At 54.6% G+C, this 10,812-nt stretch overlaps 1 protein-coding gene across 1 annotated transcript; it reads left to right on the top strand.

Moving 5' to 3' along the window:
* The first annotated feature begins 1,836 nt into the window (after positions 1-1,836).
* On the top strand, positions 1,837-10,106 carry ARL5C (ARF like GTPase 5C). The gene is made up of 6 exons (XM_074978858.1): positions 1,837-1,918; positions 3,430-3,490; positions 4,457-4,604; positions 6,138-6,221; positions 7,086-7,237; positions 8,583-10,106. Exons 1-6 carry the CDS (start codon positions 1,873-1,875, stop codon positions 8,629-8,631), a joined length of 540 nt encoding a protein of 179 aa, XP_074834959.1. The 5' UTR covers positions 1,837-1,872; the 3' UTR covers positions 8,632-10,106.
* The last annotated feature ends 706 nt before the right edge of the window (positions 10,107-10,812 follow it).

The raw sequence follows: 10,812 nt of genomic DNA, 5'->3' as shown, positions 1-10,812 counted from the left end.
CTTGGTGCACACAACAAAATGTATTCCACTCATGGATGTAAAAAATTAGAGGAAATGCTGGTCCCAAGCTGGTGCTAGGCGTTACAGATTGAAAGTCCTCTCTTCCAGGCCTGCTGCTCTGTAGGGAAGAGTGAAAGTTTTACAGCTTTGCCAGTAAGCAGAGTGTGTGAGGTTTGACAGGAAAGCTTGGCTCAGCTTCCAAATATTTTCATGCTATTAAATATTTGCAAAGGGAGCAGCTCTGGGTAAATCCCTCGGCCTATGGTGTTTTGTTTGCTGCCAAGGTTTTGGTTTCAGGAGCTGGTTTTTGATGTCTCAGTTCCAGTAAAGTAAGAACTAGATGAAACCTTCACTCCAAAATCAAACATCCCTCCTCCTGGCCAGACATCCAAAGGGATTTCATTCTACATTCGTGCTGCTTCAGAGGTTCCAGATATTGGGGAGAAAATCCTGAAACATTATGAGCAAAATTTTGCCATCCCTCCCAGAAATGGCAGAGAGCAGCATCTTCCTGGGAGAGAGTGATCCGGACAGATCTCAAGCCAGCCCTCTGGACATCAGAAGCTTGGACCATCTGGATCAGCTGTAGCTGAGACTTGGAAATGTGAGGCGTGGGCAGAGGTGTGCCCTGGTGCGCAGCTCTGGCAAGAGCTGGCTGAGAGGCAGCAAAAGCCAGCAGGGAGCTATATGAATACCTGGCAGGGAGCTGGGTTGCAATAGGACAGTGCATGTAAGAAAAGTTGATACTTTCACCACTGGAGTTGGGGGCCCTTTTCTTGGGACAGCCCCCGCCCTTGTGGTTAGAACCATGTTTCTGTGTCTGAGTGTAGATTTTGCAGTATGTTTATTACTTAGTTTTGTGGCAACACCCACGAACCCCAGTCATTGACCAGGGCCTGAATGCGCTGGGTGCGGTACATAGAACTGAAAGCCTGTCCCGGCTCCAAAGATCTAGGTAACAGACAAGGGACAAGAGGCAGATCCCGACAGAGCAAACACAGGGAAACAATGCTGGTCAGGTGGGAATCCAACTTTTCCAATGTGAACACAAACTCCAGCTGTAAGCTGGGCAGCTACTCAGGAGAGGTCTGATGCCACCCAGCTGATTAGCACAGGTCCCACAGCTAAATTTGTGAGTGGTGGTGCATGTTCACACATACCTCAATGTGCATAAAATTTATTCCACACAATGGCGGTGGGGGGAAGCCACACACCGCTGGAGAAGATTAGAAGGAACATTGGTGGCTGCCCAGAAGAGATTGAAATGGTGCCCAGCACAGGAGTGGAGCACCCACAGCCTGTGTTTCTATTGGTGGTGCCCGTCTGCACATGCCAGGATGCACATGAAATTTATTCCACACATGGGTGGAAAAATAGCAGGAACACTGCTGGGAAGGCGAGGGAGTGGGGCCTGGGTGGAGGTTCCACTTTACAGCAGGGGCTGGTGGTGCATGTGCCTTGGACCCCCCCTGCTGCGGTGGGTGAGGCTAGGGAACGGCGGGGGCTGGGCAGAGGAGGGACTGGGTCCGGTGGGGGGCTCCCCTTTGCTGCAGGGCTGGTCATGCATGGAGCTGGGACCCCCATTCTGGGAAGGGGAAGGAGTGGGCTTCGCTGAGGGCCGCCCATTGCAGCAGGGGCTGGTGGTGCACGGGCCTGGGACCCCCATGCTGCGGTGGGGGAGGGGAAGGAACGGCCTTTCCTCTCCGCAACCCCCTGCGGGCAGGGAACGCGTGGCTTCCCCACGGGGAAAGCCCAGGGGGCGGGGCCAGTCCCGCTCTCTGACGTCACGGGCGGAGGCTATAAAGAGGGGCAGGCGGCGCACCCCCGCCCCCCAGCTCAGGCAGTAGCCGCCGGCGGCGGGTGCGCAGCGCTATGGGGCAGCTTTTCGCCAAGCTGATGAGCATCTTCGGCAGCCAGGGTAAGGGCCGGCCTCGCTCGGCGTAGGGGGAGCCTGCCCGGGACCCTCCTGCAGGTGGGGTGGGCTGGGGGGGACGCCGGTGGGGGTACAGAGAGGGGCTGCTGGGGCAAGCGGCCCGGGGGGTGCGGGATCGGTGGCGGGTGTAAGTTGGGGGGCTGGTGGGGGAACGGGCCTGGGGGCGGGGGGTGTCGGCAGGGGCTGTGGGTGGGACGTGGGGGGCGGGGGCTGAGCTGAACAATAGAAGGAAGCAGAAAGTTTCTTGCAGTGATGCTGGAGAGACAAAGGAGCCGCGGGGAGGAGGCGGGGGGGGGCCAGGCTGTTCTGGTGTGGGGGGAGGCCACAGGAGTTGTCCTCCCTGGGACCCCCTCTCCTGTGTGCCCCCAGTGCCCTCTGGCACCTGATTTTGGTGCTGGGGCAGAGAGGAGAAGCCGGGGTGAAAGCTGCCTCCTGGGGGTTGTATCTGAAATCACCCCTGGCCCCACACATCTGCAAAGGAGCGCGCTCGGGGGGCTGGGCCCCAGGCCTCAGCTTTGGGGCTTTGCCAGGACCAGACCAGTCTTTGTAAAGGCTCCCAGCCCTCCCAGCTGGGGGAGTTGGGATTTGACCCCCCTTGGCCCACCCTGGCTTTTTGCTGCTTCCCCCCTTTCCTACCCCATGGGCTGCTCCCTTCTAGCAGGCAGGGGGCAACTGAGCGCAGCCCCGGGCGTGCCACACGCTGGCCAGCCATACCTCTGGCCTGGGATCCCAGACAATGCAGCTGCACAGCCCATTGTGTGGGCGTCTGGGCTGGAGCGAAAACAGCTTCTTTTTGTTGTCAGCAGAGCCCAGAGGCGGGGGACGGCTGCTCCAGCCGTTTCCTTCCCTTCCCTGGGTGTCCCTCGCTGCTTGCACACCCATACACGCACACCTTGAAATTATTTTTGCTCTGGCACTGATGTGCCATGCCTGTATTTTTCCTTTTTGAAGCTATTTCCATTCAGAACCACTGATCTTGGCAGACTCGGTTGCTCTTCTAGATCAGGGGGTTCTCAGACAGGGATCCGGGGCAGACGTTGGACTTGTGGGGCCCCATCGCCCTGCCACCCGTGGGAGGGAAACTGAGGCACAGAGCTGTGACGTGATTGGTTCAAGATTACTGGGCAGAGCAGGGGCCCAGTGCAGTGTTCTGTCCACTAGATCGCCTAGCTCCTTGGAAAGAGTTAATCCCCCGCTAGCCAGAATGCTCAGCTAGGACTTCTTGGGGTGGTCTCAGCCCAGTAGAGACGGGAACCTCAGAATCTTGTGCCACTCAGCTCAGGGATTTTTGTACCTCTGGTGTGTAAAAGCTGCTACTCAGCACCTCTTCTCTGCTTGTCTCAGGTCAGAACCAGCCTGCTCATGCAAAGCCCTTGGATTTTCCAAGTGTTGGGGGAAGTGGGGTGGGGAGACAGTCCACACTTGGCTGGCTGAGTGTTTGCTGGATTCCTCCAGCTGGCTGTGCTCCTCTGAGCCTGTCTCTTTCTGTTCTGCAGAGCACAAGGTGATCATTGTTGGCTTGGACAATGCAGGGAAGACCACCATCCTCTACCAGTTGTGAGTATTTCTGTCTTTTCATCTCCCATGCAGGCTCAGACTGCTCGCCAGGTGGCTGAGGGGGTAGATGTACCCCTGCCCAACTTCCTCCCCACTGCCCCCCAGCAGGCAGCAAATGGTCCTACCTTCACATTGCAGAAGCCAACAGGGGTTGTTAGAATGAAATCAGCAAGGGGGTGGGGTGGGAGGAGGAGTGCCCTACAGGGACGAGACATAGTCTGAAGTTGTTTCTGATAACTCTAGAGGCACCAGATGAAATCAGAGGCCCGTTTGGGGGCTGTACAACCCCCAGTGCAAGAGAGTGATCCAAGCACAGTAGTTACGACCCGACTGAGTGACCGCACCTCTCGTGGAACCAGAAGTACAGAGTCTGGCAGCAGCAGAGACCAAAAAACCCAAATACACTAGAGCGCTGCTTTAAACGGGAATGACTGAAACAAAAAAAAAAGAGGGGGAGAGGGAGGTTGGGTAGAGGTGAGTTTAAAAAAAGATTTGACAAGATAAAGAAACTGGTTTCCGGGCTTGTTTCATTTAAACGAAGGTGGCGAGAAGCAGCATTTTTCTTGTGCGTAGTTTCAGAGCTGAAGTAAGCCGACATTCAGCGGTGAAATTTGAAAGAACCATTGTGTTTTGTTCAGAATTACGAACAGTTCAGCCTTGCAAACAGCCTCTGCTCCTCAGGTGTGCGTAATGCTGAGGCTGTCCTGTGGAAAGGACACAGATGGGGGGAGAGCATTACAGGTGGGCAACTGAGGCAGGGAGAAGCTAAGTGACTCACCCAACGAGCCTGGGAACTGAACCCAGGGGCCTCGGATGCCGCTCCAGTGCCTTAACCACAAGGCTGTGCTGGTTCCATTCTCACGGGCTTCTTGCTGAGCACCTGGTGTGCCCCGGTCCGAGGCAAGGGACGATCCAGTGTTGGGTTACACCGAGACAGCCCTGACACCTGCCCTATGCCCCCCACAGCCTGATGAATGAGGTGGTGCACACGTCACCTACCATCGGCAGTAACGTGGAAGAGATCGTTCTGCAGAAGACCCACTTCCTGATGTGGGACATCGGGGGGCAGGAGACGCTGCGCTCCACCTGGAACACCTACTACTCCAACACAGAGGTAAGGGGATGGATGGGAGGCAGGGTTCCCTCAGTGGTTTTCTCCATCCCTGTACGGAATAAATGTGGTGGTGTGCGCCAGGGTGTGCGCCGATGCACACCATCATAAAATCACAGGTGGGCGGCTGTGGGCGCCCATCTTACAGGGAAGGCTGGTGGGAGAAGCAGTCCATCTCATCCCCCTCTTGGGCTGGTCGTGCTTGCCCCATGCTGATTGTTGGGAGTGGGTGACGAGGAGGGATCACTGCCCACCAGCAGAAAACTGGGCTAGATGGACCTTTGGCCTGAGCCAGTCTGGCTGTCAGTTCAGAGAGGCACAGTTACTTTCCCAACGGGAAAGTCATCGATTTGATAACTATGGTCCTGAATGCCCTTGAGTTTGAGTGCCTAATTCCCTGCGGCACCTCTGGCAAGACCAGCTCAAATGCCTGATTACGCATAGCCATGCTTTCTTGAGCGATCCCTCCCATTGATGTAAATGGGGCTCCTTGGCGGAGTAAAGGTGGCAGCCTCCAACCCTTCCTTTGTAGCTTCAATATTGAGTATCATGCCGTTCCTTTAAGGAGAATGGAGCAGGTGGCTTCAGTGGGGAGCTGAGATTGTTTGCCAGAGTGTGACAGGAAGCATGTAGGATTTTGCAGGGCAGGATCCAGGGGAAGAGCCACTTTTCTAAGCAGAGTCCCCCCGCTTGTCCCAGCTTGCTAAATGAGATACTTGCCTGAGGGATCCCCAGCTGTTTCAGCAGCACAGAGAGACAGGATCTGAGTTTAGACACGTCCCTTGTTCTCCTGCCTGGCCAGCGTCCCTGACGCAACAAGAGCTGGCTTTTCTCTCCTGCTGCCGTCTGAGTTCTCTGTCACAGCTCGGAAAAAAGCAGGAAGTGCCCGAGGTTGCCTCTAACTTCCCACCAGTTCCAAGGCCCTGGGACAGTGGCAGTGACATTATGATGAATTATTCAGCGCGGTAGCCTCTCAGGACCCCCCGGTGTTGGGTGCAGTACAGGCACAGAACAAAATGCTGTCTTAGTTTTATCCCAGTAGGGCCTAGCGGGGCCAGTATACCGTGAGACAGCCACTGTCCCAGGCGCTGAGCTGTAGAACGTGGACAGGCCAGTCTTGGGAGAAAGACTAATTCTCTGCATATGGGGAAATTCCGGTGACTTGACTAAGGTCACTGAGGGCATATGTGGCACAGACAGGAATTGACCCAAGGTCTCCCGAGTCCTAGACCAAGGCCATCCTTTCTGTCAAATGATTGTTTCATTTCCGTGGGGTCATGTCAGTTCTCTGCCCCCCCCCCCCCACCCCCGAGACTAGACGTGAGCTGAGTTCCTGATGTTTGCAGCAGGAGTACAGCACCTAGCGCAGCAGGCTCGGGCTCCATGGGTAGTACTGTGGTCCTAGAAATGATCAATAATGTGCTGAGTCCACAGGCTGGAGCTGCCTCCTGCTCCACCAGCTGCTCCTGAGCAGGCATCCGGCGTTTGTGCTGGACCAGGGTGTTTGATTGACATGTGCACTTTCCATCCCTCCAGTTTGTCATCCTGGTGATTGACAGCACCGACCGCGAGCGGCTGACAGTGACGAAGGAGGAGCTCTACAGGATGCTGGCCCACGAGGTGAGTTAGCGCTGGCAATGCGCTTCACAGCTATGGCCTGATGGCCGAAGTAAAACCTCTTTAATTCTGGTGAGTTGGAGGCCGGTCCCTGAGTAATGTCGCTGGAGCCGCGGTAAACTCCATCCCTGTCGAAAGGGCCTCTTCTGCGAGCAGCAGAGCACCCAGCTGATTTGGGCCTGAGGCCCCAGCCATCCCGAGCACGGTGCTCTGGAGGAGTTAGGACCTGCCTTTACCCCTGGGCTCCGCAGAAATCCCTCGGTTCATTCTGCAGTTAGCTGCTCAGGGCCATATTGCCCGTATAGGGACTAATGGGCCATAAAGCAGCACCTTGCCCCTGTTGGAATCACGTGAAAGAAGTGTGGTGAGTCTCAGTCCAGTTCGGACTGGTGTTCCTCCCCGCCCGCTTCCGAATAGGGTTTGAGGAGCTTCATGGCTTATCACAGTAGCACCAGGACCCCCCAGCTGAGAACAGGGTCCCATTGTGACAGGTGCCGACAAAGAACAGCTAAAAGGTGGAAGGGGGAGCAGAGGAAGTGGCTCGTGGCAGGTCCATGGTAAAGCTTGGGTCAGAACCCAAATCTCCTGACTCCCAGCCCAGGGCACGGCCCACGAGGTGGCACACTGCAGGTGTCCAGCTTCATCCCACCCTCCTCATGCTCATATCAGAGCACAGGTGAACCAGACCCCTTCAGGGTCTCTGCTGTTGCCAGCCTGGCACCTCTAACATAATGTCTCCCATCCAAGCCATGCCGCCTTGGTACTTAATGCAGCTTCCTTGCCCCTTAGCAGCCCCAAGGCTGGGGGGATGTTTGTGGGGAGTGGAACGCAAGAGGAGAAGGTTAATGGTGGCCTCTCTCACTGCAGGACCTGCAGAATGCGGCCGTTCTGATCTTTGCCAACAAGCAGGACGTGAAGAACTCCATGACGACCTCAGAGATCTCCAAGGTCCTAACCCTCAGCTCCATCAAGGACCACCCCTGGCACATACAGGGCTGCTGCGCTCTCACAGGAGAGGGGTAAGTAGATGAGAATGGCCCGGGAGGCACAGGTGTAGGCTGGTTCCCACCTGTAGGGCCGGATCAGATGTCCGTCCCAGCCCTGTCCTGCAACGACTTGCCTCTAAATATTCCAGCCAGCTCTAAGTGTCTGTGTGCCACTGTCACCCTTTACCTGGGGGAGGCTGAGGGCAGTGGTTAGAGCAGAGGACTGGGAGTCAGGACTCCTGGGTTCCATGTCCATCGCTGGGAGGGAAAGTGATGGTGTGGTTAGCACAGAGGGATTCCTGCATGGGCGCTCAGCTCTTCCCCTGAGTTACAGTGACTATGTGAGGCCCTTTACCCCGACTGGGTTTCCCCATCAGTACAGTGGGAGTCCCTCCTAGGAGATCATCACTTCATTGTTGCCACGTGCCTCCAACAAAAGGCAAAAGCATCGTCTCTGCCCGGGGTGCTCAGGCAGAAACCATGACACTCACACAGCCTCATGTGAACTGCCCAGGAATGATGCCAGGGGCTCTGAGCGAGTGCAGGAGCTCTGGGGCACAGGGGCGCCAGTTTGGGTCTCCCCCAATGCCAGGTCAGCTGGTTGGTACCTGGCAGGCAGACGCCAAGGCCTGGGGCATGCAGGCTGGGTTACCTGATGACTCGCAGCTCTGATGAAACTTAATCCACCTTTTCTCTAGCCCCTTGTATGAGCCTGTCAAGGAGCCCTGCCTTTCTTGGTACTCCTCAAGGCCTTCCGACAGCTGGAAGCTGAATTGGTTGTGATCAGGGGATAACCAGGGACTTCTCAGTGGCTGGAAACTGTCTGCCCTTTGCCCATAAAAGACACCAGCTGCTGCTCTTTGCTTTGTGGAGGGATTTGTGCGTGATAATGATGCCCTAGGCTAGGAAGTCCTTGTGGAACTGCCGTGTGGAGAGCCGGGGGTTAGCCCAATAGTGTTGTGTTGAAACGGACAGTGCGAACTAGTGGTTAGAGCAAAAGGGAGCTGAGTTGGGTTCTAGGGGTTCTGCTTGCAGCTCTGGGAAAGCAGAGCAGTGTAGCAATTAGAGCTGGGAGTGGGGTTTGCTTCTGGCTTTGAGAGGGGAGTGGGATGCAGTGGTTAGAGCAGGGTGGGAGTCAAGATCCCTGGTTTCTCTTCCTGCCTCAAGGCAAGGAGTGAGTTTTATTGCCTAGAACAGGGGTTCTGGGAGACAGATTTTCTTGAGTTCTCTTCCCAGCTCTGCTCCTGATTTGCTGAGCAGCGCAGGCCAAGCACATCCCTGCCTCAGTTTCCCTATTGCAGACCAGGGAGCGTCTGCCAGCGGGTGGGGTCAGTGCAGGGTGTGTTTATTAATGTGCATTCTCTCCCCATATTTGCAGCCTGCCGGCCGGCTTGGAATGGATGAAATCTAGAGTGATGGCCAACTGAGGGAATAGCAGAGCTCACAAGCATCTTATTTATTTTTATACACGTGAGTCTCAGCCTGGACTTTCCTTCTGAAGTGTCTGATACTGGGATTTTGTACAGACAGTGCGTTCTTGAGCCCGGATCCTCGTGGGAGCTGCTGATCCCTTCTGGACAGCACATCCGGAAGGAAACACATCGGTTCACATCCGCTGGGGGGCGTCCGTTCTAAATCATGTCGTCGAGCGGCATTCAGTTCTGGGTTGTCTCTCTTCTGGATCACATCTGCCGGGGGTGGAAGAGATGGGGAGAGGTCTCTGCTCCTGGCCTCCACTTAGCCAAGGCTGGAACAGGAGCTAGACAGAGCTGGGCATGTGGATTTTATGCACACGCTCGCCCAGAGCAGTTACCAATTAGCTACAACAGGAAGAACCTCACACTTCGTGTCCGGTTAATAGACAATGCCTTAGTCTTCAGATGGGGGGCTGGAGACGGCTTTGCTAGAGGGCAGGGTGCCCTTTACACCCAGCGCCCGTCTGTGCTGCCCGTGCCCGTCTCCAAACTCGGCTGGTGCTCAGAGTGAGGATCTGGAGCCTTTGGGATGCTGATGTCACGCAGGATTTGCCCTCTGCCTGTCCGTCTCCAGGTGGCTCTGCGCTGCAGCTGACAGGGCACACTGGATGTGTCTGCCTGTTTGGTGCTCTCCCTTGGGCTGATCCCGTGGACGTTCTGTATTTTATATTTTTAACACAATCAGGAAAGGGCCGGCTCCGCTGCCGTCTGAGTGTCTGTCTTCTGCGAGGGCCCTGCGGCAATCACAAAGTTCTGGATTCCAGCACCGGGTTCATGTGGGGACAGGGAAGCCATAAGCAAGGTCGGAGATGAGCTGCCTTGGTCCTGCCCAGGGGGGAAACTTCCCCTTCACAAGGATTCCTGCCAATCTCTTCCACCAGGAGCTGGTGAGACCTGGCATCAGGACCAAATCCAAACCCTGGGTCTGGACTCCCCTGGTTCTGCTTTTGCAGACTTCCGGGAAATGACTTCACACATCTGTACCTCAGTTTCCCCCATTGGGAAGTGCCTGCCTTTAATGACTGGGAATCCCTGTGTATGAAGGATGCCGGATGAGCAAAAAGCACGGTGAGGGTCACTATCGGAGGCTCTACTGTTCTCCAGTGCAGTGCTCTAAATGGGGGTGACACCCAGACTGACCCCAAAACCCACTGGAAAGGTGCCTGTTGAATCCATTGGACTCTGGATCAGCTCCTTAATGAATCTTCAGTTTAAAGTGCTTTAAACGAATTAAACTTGTCCTATGGATTTGCATTTGCACAGGCCCACTGCCAGGCTCAAAGGGAGGGACAGTGTCACGGCTTCCTGCCTTGAGCTCAGATGGGTTGTTTGTTTTTGTTTTTTTTAATATTTGAGATGACTCTCTGGTTCTGTATTTTTTATAAAACTTGTGTCTTGTATTTTATACCTGATTAAAGGCTCCACTATTTAATTTTTTGCACAAATTGAATCATGTCTTTTATTAGAGGCTTTGCCATCCTTGTGCGAAAAGGTACTGGACTGGGATCCAGGAGATTTGGGCTTAATTCGTGGCTCTGCCCCAGGCTGCCCATGGGATCTTTGATAAGACAATTAGGCTCAGATCTTCTAAGGAGTTTGGTTTCCTAACTCCCTTGCATTTCATTTGGCGTTAGGTGCCTTAATATCTTTCAGGGCCTGGACCTCAGTTTTTCCATCTGTGAAATGGGAATAAACAACTTTTCTGCCTTCCCACAACTTGATCCCTTCACATCTATTTCTTCTCTGTATTTACTGTGCTCATCATGACAGCTTTGGGGCTCCTTCCAGTAACAACATGACTAAAGTCTGTTGCATCTTTGGTTCTTTCACCAGCTCCCTGTGGACAGAAGTGAGTGCAATTGAATGCTGGTTTTCGAATTTTTTAATAACAGACCAGTACACATTGCTCTGTAGTTGTGTCACAGACAGGTCAAAGAAATGCACCTTGCATGTGGAGTGGAAGGTGAGGCTATTAATTTCCTAAGCTGGGAGGTCATTTCAATCTAGGCCCATCCTCCACGGGAAAGTTGTCTCCTACCTTACTGATAACAGGAGTGCTTTGAGCAAGATGCCAGAAGTAATTCTTCCGTTCTGCTCTGTGCTGATTAGGCCTCAACTGGAGTACTGTGTCCA

This window comes from Carettochelys insculpta, chromosome 28 (assembly GCF_033958435.1).
Source record: "Carettochelys insculpta isolate YL-2023 chromosome 28, ASM3395843v1, whole genome shotgun sequence".
Lineage (NCBI taxonomy): Eukaryota > Metazoa > Chordata > Testudines > Carettochelyidae > Carettochelys > Carettochelys insculpta.
The sequence above is the reverse complement of the archived record's forward strand: the minus strand, read 5'-3'. Positions and strand labels throughout refer to the sequence as shown.